General features: G+C 38.2%; 1 protein-coding gene across 1 annotated transcript in view; it reads left to right on the plus strand.

Annotated features, from left to right (window-relative positions):
- The window catches only part of GRIA3 (glutamate ionotropic receptor AMPA type subunit 3), a 246,832-nt gene that overhangs the window by 218,099 nt on the left and 6,230 nt on the right, over window positions 1-22,503 (plus strand). Inside the window, exons 12-15 of the mRNA XM_069985508.1 lie at window positions 5,332-5,530; window positions 6,811-7,058; window positions 9,780-9,894; window positions 20,351-20,598. Of these exons, the coding sequence (XP_069841609.1) occupies window positions 5,332-5,530; window positions 6,811-7,058; window positions 9,780-9,894; window positions 20,351-20,596 (808 nt within the window). The 3' untranslated portion in view covers window positions 20,597-20,598. The remainder of the gene's footprint in view (window positions 1-5,331; window positions 5,531-6,810; window positions 7,059-9,779; window positions 9,895-20,350; window positions 20,599-22,503) is intronic.

Consider the following 22,503-nt stretch of genomic DNA (forward strand, 5'->3'; position numbering starts at 1 on the left):
AATGTGGCTTGTAGTAAGACATACTTTTGAACACAATACTGTATATGCCAAAAAAAAAACCTATCCATTAAAGGAGAATTCCCATCTGGAGCAGTTATACCCTATCCACAGTATCCACTTTCCATAATCATGAGTTCAGGGACCCCAAAATTCCTCCAGAATAGAGCTGCGGGCCACACTTTTGGCTCTTTTTGGAGCTCTTTGGATAATGAATAGAGCAGCAGCGCATTATAGGGTCCCAGCACTTGAGATTGCTATGGGGTTTCTGCACTCTTACTTCCCCCAAATAAGTTAGTTATGCCCTATCCTGCAGATGCTGTAAATGGGGCATAGCTACCCCAGACGGGAATACCTCTTGAAAGCTAAAATGTTATATCATAAAGGAGTTCAAATAGACATATGACTCCTCAGTTCTGTGCCATATACATTTACTTGAGATATATATTTAAAATCAACAATAAAAAAGGGACATTTTTAGAGGATTATTCTAATGCTACTCCTTTCAAAATGTTTAGTGGTTAATCTTATGGTTGTTTATTATGCCATATCGGAGCACAAGTGTATACCGTAGCTATAAGTGCCATGAATAAATCTTTGCCTATTCAGATAACTGGATGCCACAGTTTTTTACCACTGTAATTTATGTAAATGATGCCTTATAAAGTGATTATGTTTAGGACAGAATACCCCTTCACCAGATCACAATAGATGGCACATTTTCCCTTTCTTGAGTCTTTCTCTAGTTTTTGTTTTCCCTTTATCTGTTGCTACTAAGTGTACAGTGAATGGTATTTAACCTGCTGTTGATCATGTTTTTGCCCAGTTGGAAAGACCGGCAAATAAGCTTTGTGACATCACATGGAAAGCTTCAAAACTGTCTACTATTTTCCTGTCCTGTTATTCCAGCATTTTACAGTTTATGAATTGCCATTTTGGTGACTGTGGTGTTTTTTAGGTAAATAAGCTTCACATATTTAAAAATACTGAATCATTAGTTATATGACTAACAGCAAAAATTGCCACTCATCTAAATCAAACACAATTTTGTGAGTTAAATTAAAAAAAACATAGCTATGTTGGCTAAGTGTCAGAGACTAACCACAAAGGCAGCCATAGTTAAAGATCACTTTAATCATATCTAGCTTTAACTATTTCCATAAATATAAAAGGCTTGAACTTCAGAAGACCCCGGAAGTTATCTTGACAACAGATCTTTTAGGTCCTGTAGGTTGTGGAGCATGGCCCTGAATCAGATTTGTTTTTCTAAGCACATTTCTCAGAAGGTTGGCCGGCTTGAGACTTGGAGACATTTGTGGCCAAGTTGTCACCATGAACATTTTGGTTTCCTCAAACTATTTGACAATTATTCGATGTGGCATGATGCATTATTTTGCTGAAAGGGGCCACTATTAAAGAGAATACTGTTGCCATGATATACTTTGTCTGCAACAAAGTGTAGTTAGGTGTCACATATCAAAGGGACACCCTCATAGAACTCAGGTAAGCAATGTATATGTACCCAGCTATCCACTTGATATAAAGGAAAACATGATTTCATCTGACAAGGCCACCTCCATCCATTGGTCCATGGTCCAGTTCTAAAGTCCATGTGTCCATTATACCAAGTTCCAAAGGAAAATCAAATAACTGAAGGTACCACTGCAAGTGAGGCTTAAGGTATGTATAAAACTTCATTATTTTCTTGGTTATTTAATACAAAGCAATGCTATAACAAACAATTTCAGGTCTCAACTAGTCCCTTCCTCAGAGGTACCCCTTATATATGTGCAGTGTAGGTCTTTTCAGAAATTGACAGGGTCAACAAGGAACCAATATGTGATTATGCAGTCCCATATGCACTGAACTGCGAGATCTGACCATTTTCTATTACAGCCGATATTAACTTAGCTTAATATTCGGCATTTTGTGCTTTCTGTGGGAACAGATTAGAAACCGGTTGTCTATCTTGGATTACTTTTGAAGGCACTAACAACTGAATTCCAGTATAAGGCCATGTTAACACAACGTATATTTTTGTAAAAGTACGGCCGTTGTTGCGATAAGTACGGCCATTGTTGCCGATTGCAACAATGGCCGTGTTTATTACGTTAATGTACACGGAATCGTGGCCGAATCGTATACACAGAGTATACGATCCGGCAAGGATCTCTAGCGGCACCAGAAACAACGGACATGTCAGTTTTCTGCGGCTGATATTCATTGAATAGTGGCCGCAGAAAACCCTGTCAGTGCACACTATGGCACGGGCAGCTCCAGACGCGCGCTCCATAATGTGCAGTGGAGAGTTCTGATGCAGGCGCACGCGGATGCACCCGCATCGGAACTCTGTGGCGCTAAAGATGCAGTTCTGGCCGGGATGATCTTTAATGAGATCGGCCAGGTCACGGAAGCCGGTCTCTTACAAGGTCTGAACATAGCCTAACCCTGCAAGTAGTGTTTTTAGAGACGCAATTGTCTAGCCTTCACAATTTGGCCCTTGTTAAAGGGAACCTGTCACCCCCCGTGCCGGGGTGACAGGCTCCCTTTAAAGTCATTCAGATCTTTATGCTTGACTGTTGAAACCATGCTTTCAACACATCAACTTGAAGAACTGAATCACTTGCTGGCTAATACTTCCCCCATACCTGACAGGTATCATTATAACAAGATATAACAAGATACTATCCATTTTACCTCTCAGTTGTTTTATTATTATGGCTGATTGGTGTAAATATACTGTTCCTAATTTATGTTAATGGTGGCCATGCTGATTTTTGTTTTGTAAAGTGGAATATATTTATCATCGTTGCATAGGCTGGACTAGATATATCTCGTATGGACGCATTAGCATTGGAACTATGGGCTGCACAGATAAAAAAAAAATTATATATGGACCCAAGTTGACCTTTTCCTTGGCACTCATCTATTTTCTAGGCACTTAGCAGACTACTAGATATTTCTAGCTTTATATTCTTTCTATGGATTACCCCTGTTCAGTACTGAACTCTGGTGAGTTTACTATTGCTCAGTGTATCGCAACATAAGTGGCATGAGACAGAAGTGTGTAGTTTTATAAACTTCAATAGTTTGCAAGCTTTTTTAGTACTTTTTTTCCAATGAATAATCATTGGGCTATGTTCACACACAGTAAAGTAAAAGCTAAATACGACCATAATTTTAAGTGAAACTACAACATTGTGTGAACAGATGACAAAAGCAGCCAGATCGTAAATAAGCAGCATATTGATTATTTGGCACTTTCGGCCAATCTCCCTTTGACTTCAATAGAGCGCATTATTATATTGAAAATACAGTCATATTTATACCTTAAAGGGATAAGTGTATAACATAGCCTTACACTAGATAAAGGGTACAGAAATGTTGTTGTTAAAGTAGATGCAGTTGATTATGGGGACTGAAACCAACTCTGTGAGTTAATGGCTATGATTTGGATCTGGTTGCTGTAAAAGAGATGAGGCCCAAGAACTGTACTATTTTGGGAATATCCATATTGTATAGGAAAGACAGAATACGGCATAGCGGATATGGGGGTACCATTTATGTTAAAGAGGGTCTAAAATCAACAGTATTCCATTATACATCTAAAGATTTGGAGGATTTCTGAGTGTGTATGCAAACTAAAGAGAAATCTCTTATTAGGATAGGTGTTATCTATAGGCCTCCAGGTTAAACAGGACTATGATAATATGTTGGCAGATGAAATTACCCAATTATCACTAAAGGAGGACATTGTATTTATGGTGGCTTCAACATGCCTGAGGTTAACTGGAATATCCCTTGTGCACTTACTTGAAAAAGCTAATATATAACAGAGGCCCTTACAGGGACATCTCTAAAACAGCTTATGGCTATGTTCACACAACGTTTTTTTCAGCTCTGTTTAAAATGATGTCCATTATTTTGAGTCTAAAATAACAGACGTTTTTCGAAGCCTGGCATCCCCTTAGTGCAATGATGGGTGTTTGTACATTATTTTAGTTTGGGGTTACTAATTGCCTTTTGGTTGTGGCTTAATTGAAAAATCCATTTAATTTAATAGTAAAAACAGAGAAAGAACAGTGACAAAAGAAAAACGGTGTGTGAACAACTAATAAAAAACGTCCGCTATTTGCAAAAAACGTCCAAAAATAATGTTCATGTTCATGTAAAAATGAATGTAAAGGGGGATAAACAGCAGGATAGAATGCTCAGTGGGCAGCAATTAAAAAAGCCATTCTAAAGGCAACTAGACTATATACAGTATATGAAAAAAAAAGCTAAAGGAAAGTATGAAAAAAATACTATGATTTACAACAGGTGTAAGAGCTATAGATAATTCCGACCCTAAATATTGATCATGAGCATTATTCACGGGCGTAATTATCAAAATACGGCCATATTTTTAGCTCAGAAAATATTGTGTGAACATACCCTCAAATTGTAGCTGACGGAGAGGTAAACTAAAATGAATCTTCAGATCAATTAATAACAGGAAGAATTAATGAGGAACCTACCTATACTGATGGAGACAACTCAGTTACTGACCATTTGATCAGCTTAAAACATTGTTTAAACATTCTTTTGTAAACAGTACAACAAAGTCTGAAAATTGGTGGATATAATTGCATTTTTATCATTCTTCGATTCTTGAAATTGCTACATAAATTCCCATTGAACATTCATTTTTCTTCGTCCTTTTGTCATCTTTTTTCAAGGTATGCAGGTTTCTGTTAGGTGTTTTCTTTTTTTTTTTACTTTTTTCTCTTCTTCACGTTATCTAGATCACTTTACCAATTTATGAATCAGATTTCATAAATAAAATGTAACCAATTTCTGGTATTATTTGCATAAAAAATATGACTTGTGTCCATTTATTATCAATTGTAGACCCCCTTCCCTTTTTGCCTAATGAAGGGGTCTTTAGTAATGCTCCTGGAAATTATACTGATACAATTGGGTATCATTTTCAATTAAAATTCTACAGTTGAAGAGATCATCTTGACAATGATGTCTTTGCACATCTGGCTGCATTCTGGTTGTGTTATACAAGACAGGTTAAAGAATACTTATTAATTTATGTCAAAGAAATTAATAAATCATTGATTTTATTGTATTATTTAATATTTTTCGCTACAGCAGAGATTGTATTAATACTGCAAAGGTGTTACATAGAACTTCCTAGTTTTTATAATAAAGAAAAGGGGATTGGGGGACAACTCTTTATCTCCTCTCTCCAAACATCTGCCACTACTGGGTTGTATAAGAGCTATTCATCTAGAGCAGCAGATCCTGGATTATGTGGATAAATGTCTAATCTGCTTTCTCTTGCAGATCTCTCTCTGGGCGAATAGTTGGAGGAGTGTGGTGGTTCTTCACATTGATTATAATCTCCTCCTATACTGCCAACTTAGCGGCTTTCCTTACAGTGGAAAGAATGGTGTCACCCATTGAGAGTGCAGAAGATCTGGCTAAACAAACAGAAATAGCTTATGGCACTTTGGATTCTGGTTCTACCAAAGAATTTTTTAGGGTATGTTATGTAATATTTACATTATATTAATTCTGTTTTTCAACACCATATGGTCTAACATAATGGATATATATCTTAATACTACATGCTTTGACTGGCTTCTAACATAATATTACAGCTACTCCCATCTAAGTAATGTTAAGGACTTTCATAGTTCTGCAATAACACAGTGATGTAGCATGGGGGTTACAGGACAGTAACACTAGGACTATACACTCTACAGTACCCAGGCTAGCAAATGTAAAGGGAGAGGCTTTGCATACAATGTATATATACATTGTTACTTACTGCAATACACTGTGCAATACCTGGCCAGGAAAATGTGAAGTGAACAAAGATGCATCGCCACTCAGTGCTGTACAAGAGCAGGGAGTCTTGTAATAGACAAGAGTCTTTCCACCACCACTGACTTCACATTTGTCAGGCTGGGGTGGCAAAGAACTTAGATCTGCAAATATACAGTATATGGCTATGTTCACACTTTGTTTAACAGCATCTATTGCTATGCAACGGATGCTGTTAAACTGCCGGCCGCAAGGGCTGCATTCAGGACTTTCCTGCAGCTGATACCTCAGTATTGACTGCAGGAATGTTCTTTGTTTACTATTGTTTTGTGGGCACTGTCAGGTGTGCCCTCAAATCAACCATTTATTTCAATGTAATGAGCGGCGGACGGATGACTTTACATTGTGTAAACAGTTGTTTCCAGACGCTGTTTGGTGGACAGCATCCAGAAATAATAGGCAGGTAAATTATTTTAACTCCCGTTCTAAAGAAGAGCCATTAACACTGTGTGAACACAATGGGTGGCATTGCATTGACTTCAATGCAATGCTAACCCTGCAGTAAAGAAAGGATGCTGATTCCATTGTAATCAGCGTCCGTTCTTTACCAAAAGAATGATGTGTGAACATAGCCTATACATGCAAGCATTGCTATTCACGTTACATTGACTGGGCTGGGTTAGAGGTTTCATGTGGTTTGGCTGCTAAGGCTCAAATAATAATGCACAAATTAAAAAGACTATTCTAGATAGGAATGTATACACTGTGCTGTGCTTTGTGGGGGTATTGCTTGATATAGGCTATTTTTATAGATTTATAGGCTATGTATAAGGTGTTCTATAAATGGAATACCCAGAAGGTATTTTAGTGCAGCTCAAGATAGGTCAAGTAAATCATTCAAAGAAATAATTGTCTGTTTAGATCTTAACAAGCAAGTTTAGTTTTTTGTAACACATCTCAGCACAAGTAATGAATGGCCCAATGTATTTATTGTAGAGATCAAAGATAGCAGTCTACGAGAAAATGTGGTCATACATGAAGTCGGCAGAACCCTCTGTGTTTACGAAAACAACCGATGATGGTGTGGCTCGGGTTCGGAAGTCTAAAGGAAAGTTTGCCTTCTTACTGGAATCCACAATGAATGAATACATCGAGCAGAGGAAACCATGTGACACGATGAAAGTTGGAGGCAACCTGGATTCCAAAGGATATGGCGTGGCAACTCCAAAAGGCTCAGCATTAAGGTGGGTGGAATAATATAACAATATGTGTTGTTATAGTATTCCACCTTCCCTGATGTATTGTGTTGTTCTTTACTTTCTTGTGGATGTTTAAGGTAACATGGTTTACTTTTAACATGGCAGGATGGTAAATGGTATGATTTACTTTTTTTGTTGTTGTTATTCATTTATTACTTTGTGTGTTGTCTTTCTGTTCATTATAATTTTACGTTTTTAACCCAATGCCCTTTTCTATGTAAATGTTAAATTTCACATATTATTTACCACATGCTCAATGTTATTTGCATGATGTGGTGTTTGTGTTTTTCCCAGAAAAATATCCACCCCCTCATCCTGCATTTTATTCTATGTATACTATCCCCTTCCAAATTACAAGCCACCTTATTATATTCAGACTAGTATATGGTATTGTTAACTTTATAGCTTTGTGAATCCCTAGACAATTTGTCCTCTTGTGCTCCTTTTTTTACATATTACTATTTCCTTAGTAGAGATGTGCGATTTTTCGCTGAATTTTGTGAAATTCAGGTAATATTTACTGACAGAAACCCATAGATATATAAATATATCTAAGTATTACCACATGACAGATTGTATTTTTAATTATATTTTTCTAAACATTTTTTATTCAAACTTTGAAAAAAAAATTGTCAGAAATCACAGTTTTGAAAAAAAAAAATTAATAAATTTCACCATAATCTGGCGAAACAATTGCATATGATATAAGCAATTATGTATCAGATTATTGGGCACTATATATATTTTAAGAAAAGAAAATAGTCAAGGCAAATTAAACTTTAAATGAAATTTGCAAAGAATATTTGAAGACATTCGCACAACTCTATTCCTAAAAGCCTTTTGTACATTTTCTTACAAGTTATGTTTTATCGTTTCAAGAAATGCTGTTAACCTGGCAGTATTAAAACTGAATGAGCAAGGACTCTTGGACAAATTGAAAAACAAATGGTGGTACGACAAAGGAGAATGCGGCAGCGGGGGAGGTGACTCCAAGGTCAGCCTCAATGTCACCACAATCGGGTACCTTAGTCAAGAGTAATCGGCAAGACTGTTATTTTGGTCAAGACAAAAAAGGCAAATTTTTTATAAAAGCAATAAAGCAATGGATCATTATGTCCATTATAGTCATAGTAGGTCTGAGATTTACACTAATAAATTAGGAATGGTTGGTGTACACCATAGGATGCCTTTTCCACTCAGAAATGAAACTTAAGAATTATTAGTCACTAAATTGACTAGGTGTAAGCAAAAGATCATTTACCTCCCCCAATACTTGATCTTGTATCTTGATAAAGGGCATCTAGTTGTAAAATCTAGGCAATGCAGCTTATTGAAGAGGGTTTCTGGCTTTAAAGCATGAAACCTAGTATTGCTATGATTTTACAATCCATCTCACATTACAAAAGGCTGCAGCAGAAATGTATAAGGAGGTCATTTTCATAACTTCACTGTAATACGAGCAGAAAAAAAGCCTGGAGGCCTAACATCAAGGTCTGCTAGTTCATCATCTGTCCACAACTGGCTGGTACTCTCTGTACCTAGAAAATTAAGTCACAAGACATCTCAAAATAGTGACTTACTTTTAGGATTGCCTACAGTCTATGGTAATGTTCTTCTGTCATTGGTAAGTTCAGTATATAGATACCGGGATGGGAAAAAGGAAATGTTTTACCATCCAATGTTAAGAGAGAAACTGCACAGTTTTTTGCACAGACTGATGCCCAGAACAGATTTTTAAAACCAAAGTAATTTGTGCAATATAATTCTAATTTTAAGTAGTGTATTAATCGAGGAAACTTTGGCTGCAGTATTCCAGCATAAGAGAATGGCCACAATTTTGGTTATACTGTAGATATTGACAAAGTTAAATTAGTAACCTATTCATTTATGACGATGCTTAAAGGAATTAGTACAATTAAATTTTTTTCCGCATGTTTCTAAGCTGAGATCTTGAGATCTATAGATACAGGGTCTTGCAATACTGAAAAACGTGAGGAGTGATGAGTATATAAATCTGCTTCATACATTGAAGTCTTCATATTTAAACCTGGTTAGACTATTCTGTATAAACACGCACAGCCCTTTCTTATAGCCATAGTACAATAAATCAATGGCCTATGCTCCAAAAATTTAAAATCTTGGTCTCTTCTAGTCTTTGCTTCTATCTTATTTCAGTAATGTGTTGTATCAGAAAGAACTGTACAGCCAATCACTGGCTAAAGTGGTATCCTACCTCAGTTACTGATTGGCTGTGCAGGCAGACGTAGGGATAAGTAGAGACTAGGAGCATCAAGGTGACAGCCATGGGGGACTTGGGGAACTAATTTTTATTTTTATACCACCCCCAGCTATATGTAAAAAAAAAAATCTCTCAGTGGAAAAGGTATCTTGGCTGACCCTCACATTCATTCTGTAAAGTTACCTAATTCTACACAGCTATAGCACCTTGTATATGGTGCAAATTCAAACTTTATTATTATTCCTTTAACAGTGTGTGCCGATTACTCAAAGCGATATAGGCAGGACCTGGTAATTTAGTGTCACTTGTAGTGTTAAAACTAAGGTGATATTCAGGTTGCCTGCAGTTCAAGATCTTTGTGTCCAGGGTCCCTGCTTTATCGCTTTGTATAGTATGAAAATAGTTTTAAGATTGAATAACATAAAATAACATAATATAATGTTATTTATGTTATTTCCCACGTGAAGAACTCCCGTAAACCTTGCAGTATTGAAACTCAGTGAACAAGGCATCTTAGACAAGCTGAAAAACAAATGGTGGTACGATAAGGGTGAATGTGGAGCCAAGGACTCCGGAAGTAAGGTCAGTCGCAGAAGGTCTTTTGAATTGAATAGAAGTCCCATTCTGACTCACCCTCCATGCACACAGTTTTATTTATTTTTAAAACATGGTCCAAAAATATAAATAAGCCATTAACTCTGACAGAACGATACGCACAGATTCATCTCTTTAAATACAATGGGGAAGATTTACTAATCCATGATAATCCCAGATCTTAATGTTCTGTATAAGGAATCATCAATGACATCCTGCAGACAAAGATTAGTAAACATTTTCTAATAACATTGTATTACAGTGAACATATCAACATAGTAACAGTCACTAAAGTGGTTAACTTCATGATCAGTAAATATAGAGGTACCCCAACAATGAAAATTACCTAGCAGGTCAATCAGGTAGATTTAGTGAAGCTGTCAGTAATACTTAAGTAAATTGTTTCAGGCTGCCCAAACCATGGGGAGCGTAAAAGAGAGACAGGGTGTGGTAACACAACAAACTATGATTTACTCTGAAATGTTCAGGCATTTTTAGGTAATCATAAGTTTAAAGGTGCCAGTGTTGGAGTAACTAGTCCTCAGGGTTTGTCCTCACAACTGCTCCCCTCCTTGCCCAGCCCAGTGAAGAAGAGAGCAGCTTTTGAAGATGACCACTGCCATGACTAGTTATTGTGTCCCAACAACATTTAACCCTATAATTTCTCTGAAATTCCTGAGTGTTTCAGAGTAAATGCTATCTTATTTTCTTAATAGTTCCTGTCTCTATTTCATGCTGCCCATGATTTGGGTAGCATGAAGCAACATGACAGATTCCCTTTAAAGAGGATACTCAACACTAATGAAAAGGGAAAAAAAGCAGGCTGGTGTAGTGGCTACTGCTTAGCCAAGTCCCCCTGGCAAGTTTTGCCACAATCCGCTCTTTTTTGGGGTCACCTGAAATCTTTTCTGTCTAGGCATCTTCTCTTCCCTTCCTGGTTCTGATAATGTGCCCACCCACTGTCTCAGAATACATGGACCAGCATGCTATGCTAACCAGAGCCAGCCTCTGCTGCTAATGTCTTCCATATTTCCTCTAGTTACCTCCCCTGCCCAGTGATGCTGCTGACTGCAGACAATCGTTATATAAGGCAGTGTACCTTATCTAATATACTGCCGTTTGCTTACAACAGTCAATTTCTATATTTATTGCAGCTGCTTGTGGCTTTGGGTCACACAGACCTATGGATCATGCAGCTGCTGCTGGACTGCATTTACTGGGACTGAGCGGGGGTGGTGTCTGGGCCTGGTCTTCTCCCACAGTAATCACTGCCCTCCCTCTCTGCTTGATCAGCATCTGATTGCCCCGTCCCTTGTCTTCTGAGCCCTGAGGGGAGGAGGGCCAGGCACAGGTTGCAACTGGGTATGCTTCCTGCCCCATCCTCCTCTACATCTGTGTGCACCTTTAGCCCTGCTACACATAGAGGGTAACACATTCAGCTCTGCTACATGTGGTGGGAATGGAATGACACATTCAGCCATGTTACATGTGGGGGGATAACACATTCATCTCTGCTATATCTGTAGAGGGGATGACACATTCAGCTCTGCTACAGAATGCATATGCAGATTAGCCATGACTTCCTGGGCTGCACAATAGAGATGAAAAGTGCAGGAAAATGCCAGGACTGGTACTAGAAGCACTTGTGAATAATGTATAACTTGGGGAAAGGGAGAAAAAGGATAGAAAAAGATTTAAACCAGACAACCCCTTCAAGTGATTCCTTTTACATTAGATTTTAATTGATTGCCTCAGAATTAGCTCAGAAATGGACAAGAGGTATATAAAATATGTGGACGCAAGATATAGAAACATAGAAGATTGTCGGCAGAAAAAGACCTCTGGGTCCATCTAGTCAGCCCTTTTAGTATTTTCTTTTTTTTTTTTTTCATATTAGTATAGATATATGTTTATCTCAGGCATGTTTAAATTTTGTTATTGTAGATATCACAAATTTTCTAACATATATGCTGATATAAATGTGTATTTTTGTGTATATAGGTGCCATTATTTAATTATTATTATTATTATTATTATTATTATTATTATTATTATTATTATTATTATTATTATTATTTATCTGTAATAATGTCAATTTTCAGCTTCAAAACAATAATTTCAGAGGCCACTATCAAATTGTCCATTTTCAGGTCTAGGAACTACAGCAAGCCACTTCCATAGGGTCACAAGCCACACGTGCCTTCAAAGCCACTGGCTGACCACTGTTCTAGGCCATATCTATTGAAATAATAGCTGCCTAATGGCTGGAGGAATTATATGGGTTTCAACTAGTGATGAGCGAAAATGTTCTTAAATGTTCGTATGCACGTAAGAGCATGACACTAATTGATCATGTTCGCCTATCACAAACAATTTGTTTGATGATCAGAATGGTTATAACGATGATATTCGAACATGCAAATGTATATCTCGTGTTGTACGCAACTGCGCAGTTAACGCTTTGCTTCTGATAATCTGTATGCATGTGCGTAACAATAGACCGATACATACGCAACTGCCTAAATTACCCTTTAACCTGATAATCTCTATGCATGTGTATGACTCTAGACTGAAACATATGCAACAGGTGAATTTATACTTTGCACCTGATAATCTGTACACGTGTGTAGACCAAAAAATACACAACAGCATAATTTACCATTTACACCTGATAATCTGTACACATGTGGGTAACTCTAGATCGAAATGTACACAACTGCGTAATTTACACTTTGCACCTGATAATCTGTACGCTTGTGTAGAACGGAATGTATGCTTCTACTGTGCAGCGAACACGAAACGATCCCGATATTTTTTTATGTTCTTGCTTCGGACCCAAACCAAACATCGGGATGTTTGCTCATCACTAGTTTTAACAATGTGGCATATCGAAAAGGCTTTATTGATCAATAGGGATAAAATCAGTATGGCGCATCGCAAAAAGTATGAACAGCAGCAGAGACTCCTGTCTATCACCAGTACAGGGGATGTACTTACTATGCTCACACATAGTACTTACTTTTACCCCTTTTATAGACCCCTTTTGGAATTCTCTGAAAACCCTCATAGAGGCTTTGTCCAAATGTACAAAGGCTCCCAAATATCCAATACCATACATTTTATTGTGTACCTTGGATCCTTTGTATAGTTTACTCTCTTAGTTTTCTCTCTCTCTCTCTCTCTCTCTCTCTCGCTCTCTCTTCCTCCCTCTCTACAACACAACATCTATTATAGCGTTTTGCATCTATTTTTGGACAGCCATCATTGTGGCCCTAAAATATGGGAGTATTATGCACATTATGACTATAATTTGCATTATATGCCCAAATGACAGGCAAAAAAGTACGCTGTGTTCCAGGAACCAGTTTTTTTTTCCATTTTCCATACTAAGACTATGTTCACACGTCTTTTTTTGGCTATGTTCCCATTGCATTAAAACAATCGAAAAGGCATCCGTTGTTTCTATTTAAAAAGGCATCCAATTTTGTCTCAATTTAATTGACTTCAATGCAATGTGGACGTCATTTTTTCTTTTCAAAAACGAAGAGAAAAATACGTTGTGGGAGCCACAAAGTTTTTCTTTTTTTGCCCTCCTTTAACAGTTTTTTACAATTAAATTCAATGGAATTTTCAATGAAAGACACACCCAAAGGCCAATCAGTCCACCTAAAATAGAATAAAGTACCAACAGCCATCATTGCACAGACAGGTGGCCAAACAGCAAAATGGCGGACATCATTTTTTCTTTTAAAAAACGTAGTAAAAAACATTGCGGGAACATAGCCACACAGTTTTTCTCCCTCTGATTTTTGCTATGTCAACTGAAAGCTTCCCTGAGGCTTCCTGTATTATAGCTACAGTGTCTGATAAGGCTCAGCCTAAGGCTATTACATTGCCTGTAATCAAGCAATCAAACAGTTAAGCCCCCATGATGGAACAGTAAAATAAAGTGCCGTATTTTCCGGTGTATAAGGCGTCTGGGCGTATAAGACGACCCCTGACTTTTAAGGAGATTGTCAGGTGTTCGCCTTATACGCCGAAAAATGTTAACCCCTGCCTGACCTTAGCCATGCTGCGGTCAGGCAGGGGTTAACTGCAGCTAAATAATAATAATAATAAAAAAAAAAAAACATTTTACTCACCTGGCGCCGGAGACGGAGATTGCCGAACCTCTCCAGGGCAGCCGAGCGTCTCATTGGAGAGGTTAGGAGACGCTTGGCTGCCGGGAGAGCTATGGGAGAATGAGATAGGCTTCGCAAACTTCCGGCGCCTCTCTCATTCTCCCGAAGCTCTCCCGGCAGCCGAGCCTCTCCGATGAAATGCTCCACTGCCCGGGAGAGGTTTGGCGATCTTCGTCTCTGGCGCAGGTAGTGTACATCACACTGCCTGCATCAGGAACAATGCGGGAGGCGCGCCGATGAAGGGAACGGGCCCCGGGTAAATTAAATGTTTGGTTTTTTTTTATAGTGGTTGCCCCGTATGGCGGGGATGGGGCCATTTTTGAGCCTCCCCACCGTATGGGGCGACCATAACCGGCATGTAAGACGACCCCCGACTTCTAAGAAGATTTTTTGGGGTCAAAAAGACGTCTTATATGCCGTAAAATACAGTATACAAGTTAAATGCTTAATGGCAATAAAAGTATCATATGAGTAAAACCCTATGGTGGCCAAAAATTCAAAATGAGAACAATTTTAATTTTGCAATTTTTTCATGAAAAATAGGAATTTTTTACAAGAAAATTGTACAAATATTCTTTAGTACAATATGTTACAAAAAAACAATCTCACATAAAATGAGACAGGTCAGATTTAAAAAAAAAATGGGGTTAAAGCCCAGTCCTGAAGGGGTAAATAGCAAAATAATTATATACTCCAGAGAAATAATTTATATAACATAATACGGTTTAATTATCACATATATACAGTAATATATTACCAAAATGATCACACATTAATCCATGAGATATACAGTACTAAACCAAAGAAGTAAAAGTCTGCACCCTCCCCTGCCTCACATATCACACAACTGCCGACAGATTCTTCAGTGCACAGTTTAAAAAAAAAAAGTTTCTCCAATCTTATATATTCCCAAACAATAAATTAACTGACCTCTTTAACCCCTTAGCGACCCATGACGTATCTGATACGTCATGGTGCCGCTCGGGGTGTTCAGAGCGGGGTCCCGCCGGGACCCCGCTCTGATCGGCGCTAATCCCGGCTGACACGTGCAGCCGGGCAGTGCCTCTATTAGCCGGCGCGGGTCCCGTTGCCGCGCCGGCTAATTAAGCCTCTAAGTGCAGCTGTCAAACCTGACAGCTGCACTTAGAGGCACTGCGCCGCAAGTCCCTGGTGTCTAGTGGGACGGATCTCGGAGATCCGTTCTTCTGCCCGTGCCGGGCCTCAGCGTCGGAATGACGCTGATCCCGCCTCGGCAATAGATTGCTATGGCCTGCAGCAGGCCATAGTAATCTATGACCGATCTAATCGATCTTTGCTGTGTATATACACAGCATTGATCTCTATGAGAGATCAGTGCTGTCTATATACAAGTCCCCCAGGGGGGCTTCTAGTTACAGTAAAAAAAAAAGTAAAAAAGTGTTTTTATTAATAAAAAATCCCCTCCCCTAATAAAAGTCCAAATCACCCCCCTTTTCCCATTTTATAAATATAAATTAATAAATAAATAAATAAACATATTTAGTATCGCCGCGCGCATAATCGCCCGAACTATTAATTAATCACATTCCTGATCTCGCACGGTAAACGGCGTCAGCGCAAAAAAATTCCAAAGTGCAAAATTGCGCATTTTTGGTCGCATCAAATCCAGAAAAAATGTAATAAAAAACGATCAAAAAGTTGTATATGCGCAATCAAGGTACCAATAGAAAGAACACATCATGACGCAAAAACTGACACCTCACTCAGCCCCATAGACCAAAGGATAAAAGCGCTATAAGCCTGGGAATGGAGCGATTTTAAGGAACGTATATTTGTTAACAATGGTTTGAATTTTTTACAGGCCATCCGATACAATATAAGTTATACATGTTATATATCATAGTAATCGTAACGACCTGAGGAACATGCATAACAAGTCAGTTTTACCATAGGACGGACGGCGTAAATGCAAAACTCCCCGAAATCAAAACAAATTCGTTTTTTTTTTTTCAATTTGACAGCGCAAATGATTTTTTTCCGGTTTCGCAGCATATGTTATGGAAAAATAATGCCTGTCATTGCAAAGTACAATTGGTTTAGCAAAAAATAAGCGCTCATATACGTCTCTAGGTGAAAAAATGCAAGCGCTATGGACTTTTAAACTTAAAATGGAATAAGCAAAAGCGCAAAAACGAAAATAGGCTTTGACCTTAAGGGGTTAAGGGTATAAAGAACAAAGGAAAAAAAACAAGATATAGGTGCCTTGTCTATTACCCTGGGGAGAAATAAGGAGAGAGTGGGTGAAGAGGTGCTCACCTAATAGGTCCTTATGTCAGGTCCAACTTGCTGAATGGGGGAGCATACCAATGGACTGCCCAGCTGACTGCACCACTAAAACTGGGTACTCCCAACAGACGTGCTCATGGTCAGTGCTGTCCAAAAAGATGTGCTCCAGAGACGTTCAGTATTCAGTAAAAAGGAGAGTTTATTGAAGAAAGCACAAAAACATGGCACATTTCGGGGGTTTGTACCTCCTTAATCAGAAAAAAGAATAAAGAATCTTATGAGCAATAGGTAAAGTTCCAACCATTGTCAAATAAAGCTTTATTCATTTTGGTATTATACCTCAGCTGCACTGAAGTGAAAGGAACTGAACTTTTAATCTCTGTTACCTGCTCCTGAATGTATTAGTATCGATTTACAGTTTTCTTTGACCATCTCTTATATTCAGAGAGAGAATGCATAAGAGGCCTTTTTTCCTTTCAATTTATATGACTTACTATTGATCTGTATACACACTTATGGTGCGTTCACACCTACAGGATCTGCAGCTGATTTTCTGCAGCAGATTTCATTTAAATAACTGAACACAGCATCAAATCTGCTGCAGATCTGCTGCAGATCCTGTAGGTGTGAACGCACCCTTAAATTATATCCAAACACAAATTTAGTAGTTAAAGGAATATTCCAGTAATACCAAATTTCACTTACTGGCTTTTTCGACCATCATTGTCGAGGGCCATCAAAAAGGTGGGGTTTTTTACTGCCCTCGGCATTGACAGACGAAAAATCCCATAGTGTGAAGTTAGCCATTGACTGGACAGATAATAATCAGTAGATTATCGGGGCCAAACCAATGAGACCCCTACTAAGTGCTAGAACAACTTTTATGTAACCCCCCCCTTCCCATTGAGTTGTGGGCATTCTTGACTGTTATTCTGTTCAATGTCTATGTGCTGTTAAAAGGGTACTCCGGAGAAAAAAAAGTTTTCAAATCATCTAGTGTGAGAAAGTTTTATAGATTTTTAAATTACTTCTATTTAAAAAGAAAGCGCCACGGCTGTATGCTCTGCATGAAGTTGTGTAATGTCCATGTTAGGAACTATCCAGAGTAGTATAGGTTTTCTTTTCTTTTTTTTTTTAAGAATTTATTTAACATTTTGCACTTACAAGAAAGCAAAACACATGCTGGTAAAACCAGAGAGAAATGGCCGTAGTACACAATACAGAAGCAACTCCATCTGAGCACACAGGACAGTAGTAAGTGTCACTGAAAAACAGGGTGAGATGTGACTACCTGAGGAAGATCAGTGTTAGCAAACAAATATCCAACCATCAACAAGAATTACAAACATGACATAGACACCAACAGCATGCACCCGACACATTCATACTTCCATACATACCGGGCAACCTCTCCCCCTGCCACACCTGCCAAAACCACCAACATACGGACGGTCTCTACACAGGGGTTGCATCCGACAGCAACCAATGGATCCAGATCTTTTTAAATTTTGGGGGGCATTTGTAGTATAGGTTTTCTTAAGGGGTTGCCTACTGCTCTGGACAGTTCCCTTCATAGACAGAGGTGGCAGCAGAGTGCACTGTGTCAGACTGGAAAGAACACACCACTTCCTGTATGGCAAACAGCAGTCCTGAAAGTACTGGAAGTACTGGAAGACTTGAGACTTTTAAAGGGGTAGTGCGGCGTTCAACATTTATTCACTAAATAAAACACATTACAAAGTTATACAACTTTGTAATGTGTGTTATTTAAGTGAATGGCTCCCTTCCCCGTGTTGCCCACCCCGAAAGTGTGGTGCATTATACTCACCGAATTACTGTCGACCCGAGCCGCCATCTTGGGTCAAACACGTCATCTTCAGGGGGCCGGCCGGACCGCTCCAGCCCTCCCTCATGCTTGCCCCCCCCTCCAGCGTGTTATCAGCTGCTCAGCTGCACTACCCCTTTAATAAGAAGTTATTTACAAATCTGTATAACACTAGTTAATTAAAAAGCAATTATTTTTCTCTGGAGTACCCCTCATCAGTTTTGAGCAAAAGTGTGTATACCTGAATACCACTCCATTCAACCAGGAGACTTAGCACACTTATTCTGGCAATTATTGAGGGTCCAGAAAGTTAGGTCCCTAATGACTTGGCAGTGCACACAGAGCAAAAGCGGTGGGATTCCACGGCGGCCGACAGCCTCAGCGTCATAATGACACTCTATGGGAAGCTCGCATGTTCAATCTTCAGCGCCGAGAGATGCGGCGCACGAGCCTCCCATAGAGTGTCATTACGACACACAGGCTGGCGGCATTCCGCCGCTTTTGCTCTGCGTGCCTGGAGCCTAACATTATTAATTAATAACTATTTATTAGTCCATTGAGCTGTCTAATATCTATCCTGTAAATGCCAACAGTTCCCATTGCTAAATATTACCAAAGCATTTTCTTAAGGCAAAGTATAGGATCAAAAAGAAAAAAAAAGTCTCAAAATGTGGTGACAAAAAAAAAATCACACTGCTTTGCAATCCTAGTCAAGTAATGCAAGGTTGACACCCATCACTTCCAAGTGGCTATTTTTCTGCACCTCAGTCGACAGTACCATGGTAAATCTACCCCATTCTGTTAAAGGGATGAAAGCTTGTAATGGGATATGTGTATCCTCAGGATCTTCGCCTATGACAACATATAATTTGGCAGTGACACAGTACTGCTCAGTTCATCTCACCCAAATAGTTATATTATTTAAAAGACTATAATAAGTTTTAAAAATGAACAGTAACAATATTTACCCTATATAATAGTATTTTCTATGAAGTTTGGAATACCCATGAGGTCTTAATATGGTTCTATCACAATTATATTGCACCATAAATTGCATTACAGTCAAGCAGCTTTAAGGGACTCCTATTTATTTTTTTGGTTAGTATTTGCATTTGACACTGTCCGTAGCTCACTCCATCAGCATTCATACTTGTTGTGTATTCACTTATCTTGCTGTTGTTCAGATAGTCAGTAAAGTCGATGGGAATGTTTCCTGCAAATGTAACTTCAACATATGAACATATCCAAATTTGGAATTAAACATTACTCAAATGACCCAAAATTTGTTCGTTCATTTGAGATCATTTGCGTAGTGATTAAATTAATATATTCTAAGATGTTTATTTTCATATACATTTTAGTTTTCTTTGATAAAAAGAGAGTAAAGCACTAAATGAATACATTTCAGGAGAATTAAGATGTATTATGGGATTAGCTTTTCTAGGGTACATCCGGATTTATGCCAGTTATCTTTTTTCTGTTTAAGTTTTTAATCTGCATGAAAAAGATTATAGCTTAGTAATTCCAAGTACTGTATTAACCATAGCTTATCGGTAATATGCTTCATGTTTGTGTTAAATACTCTTACATATTCACTCGAACTTATCCCTGCCCAATGAAGTAAAGGTATGCAGTAAAGTCCAATGACAGATCCCTATGGTTATAATTTAGAGAAGCCATGGCAGATTTGGGAAATTTGTGTATATTGATGCTATGGCTAAGCATGCCAATAGTCAAAAATGGTCAAAAGTGGAAAGTACATTTTCATGATTTTTTAAATATCATTTAAGTGACTATATAAATAATAGTGATAAAGTACAGAATACATGATATGTTTCTATACTACACATTTGTCGCTTTTATAAAATACAGAAAATGGTAAATATTCTGTATATCGAAGAAGTCACTTTTATGCTTTTATATCAAAGCATATTTATTTATTAAATTATTGTGCATCCAAATATTCTAAGAATGATGGGATAATATTAATGCTTTCATCAATGTGACGTGAGGTCATATTCATGTGTGTATGTATTGTCATACATTACATTCATAGACTGAAAAATGGAGGTAGTTATAACGTTCATCTATGAAATTAGGCTAGATAATTAACCATTCTGTAAGCAATTGTAAATTATTCCTTGAACCTAACAGTCTTCTTCATTTTTCTTAGGACAAGACCAGCGCCCTGAGCCTAAGTAATGTCGCAGGGGTGTTTTATATCCTCGTTGGAGGTCTTGGACTAGCCATGATGGTGGCTTTGATAGAATTCTGCTACAAATCACGAGCAGAATCAAAAAGAATGAAACTTACAAAGAATTCACAAAACTTTAAACCTCCTCCTGCAACCAGCACCCAGAATTATGCTACGTACAGAGAAGGTTATAATGTCTACGGAACAGAAAGTGTTAAAATTTAAGGGTATGGTTCGTAAAAAGCTTGGTATATTTTTCGTAATGGAATATAGTAGATGCTTTACATTACTAACAGCAAGTTTGGTAAAACATTGAGTATCACATGTTCTGAATAGAGATGAGCGAACCGGTTCGGCCGGTATGGGATCCGGTTCGGATTTTTCCAAGAATCAGAGTTTGATCGGATTCGGATTTTTGGAAATCCGATTTTTTTTTTCTTGCTTTTTAAAATTGCAGCCGCCATTCTAGAAAGCAGGAAGTGTTCCGGGCGGGAAAATCGCTTTCCCATGAAGCCCGGAACACATCCAATCAGCAGTGATCTTGCACTAGCCCACCCCCTGTGTGACGTCGGTATTGCTTTAAGAGGAGCGGTCACATGACTGCACCACGCAGTGTGTAGAGAGAGAGAGAGGAAGCAAGCTGCTGCTGCTATTGTGTACTACAGACTACTGAGAAGATATTGTGGGAAAGTAAAGGAAAGATTAGGAAAGCAGAGAGGAGAAACATCTAGTGATTGAGAGAGAAATATAGAGAGGGCGAAAGATAGATAGATTAGGCATAGGACAGCAAAGGGTGCACGGAACCAAAGCGTGCTGTGCATATATACAAGTCCTATACTTCTGAAAGTGTGTATATCACATCCGTCTTATCCTGAGAGACAAAAATACCTTGTGCAGGTGTATAGCATTGTATCTTAAAAAAAAGGGCTATATATAGACAATTTCTATACTTGGACCCTTCTGATTGATAGTGTGTATATCACATCTGTCTTATCCTGAGAGACAAAAATACCTGGTGCAGGTGTATAGCATTATATCTTAAAAAAAGGGCTATATATATATATATATATATATATATATATATATATATATATATATATATAGACAATTTCTATACTTGAACCCTTCTGATTGATAGTGTGTATATCACATCCGTCTTATCCTGAGAGACAAAAATACCTGGTTCAGGTGTATAGCATTATATCTTTAAAAAAAAGTGCTCTATATATATATATATATATATATATATATATATATATATATATATATACATACACACAATTTCTATACTTGGACCCTTCTGATTGATAGTGTGTATATCACATCCATCTTATCCTGAGAGACAAATATACCTGTTGCAGGTGTTTTATATATATATATATATATATACACACACACAATTTCTATACTTGGACCCTTCTAATTGATAGTGTGTATATCACATCCGTATTATCCTGAGAGACAAAAATACCTGGTGCAGGTGTATAGCAGAATATTTTAAAAAAAGGGCTATATACTGTGTGTGTGTATATATATATATATATATATATATATATATATATATATAGACAATTTCTATACTTGTCCTATATATTACAAGTCATATATATATATATATATATATATATATATATATATATATATATATATATATATACACAAGTCCTATATATTACAGAAAATACTGTTCTCATCTACCAAGTGTAGCAATCACAATTTGAATATAAAGTCATGGCACAGCGGCAGCAGGAAACCTCACAAAGCGTTTCAGGCAGAGGGCAGGGCAGAGAGTCTGGCTCAAGGGGCATAAGAGGAAGTAGCGCAGGAAGAGGGTCCAGTGGCAGGCCTGAACTTCCTTTGTCACACCAGGGTCGTGTCCACATGTCTAATTCCACAGTCCTGGAGTGGCTGGCTCACACTTTGACGTCCACAAGGATGAGTAGTGAGACAGCCAGCCAGGTATCTGTGGGTACCTCGGACTTGGCACGGGCACGCAGCAATTCCTCCACGTCCTCCATCTGACATCCTCAGCAACATCCTGCTAACTTTTGACCCGCCGCCTGCAAGGAAACTGCTCTTTGATGATGATGAGCACGTGGGGAAAGAGACAGGGGACAATCAAGTGCAGGGCA

The sequence above is a fragment of the Dendropsophus ebraccatus genome, chromosome 10 (assembly GCF_027789765.1).
Source record: "Dendropsophus ebraccatus isolate aDenEbr1 chromosome 10, aDenEbr1.pat, whole genome shotgun sequence".
In the NCBI taxonomy this organism is placed as follows: domain Eukaryota; kingdom Metazoa; phylum Chordata; class Amphibia; order Anura; family Hylidae; genus Dendropsophus; species Dendropsophus ebraccatus.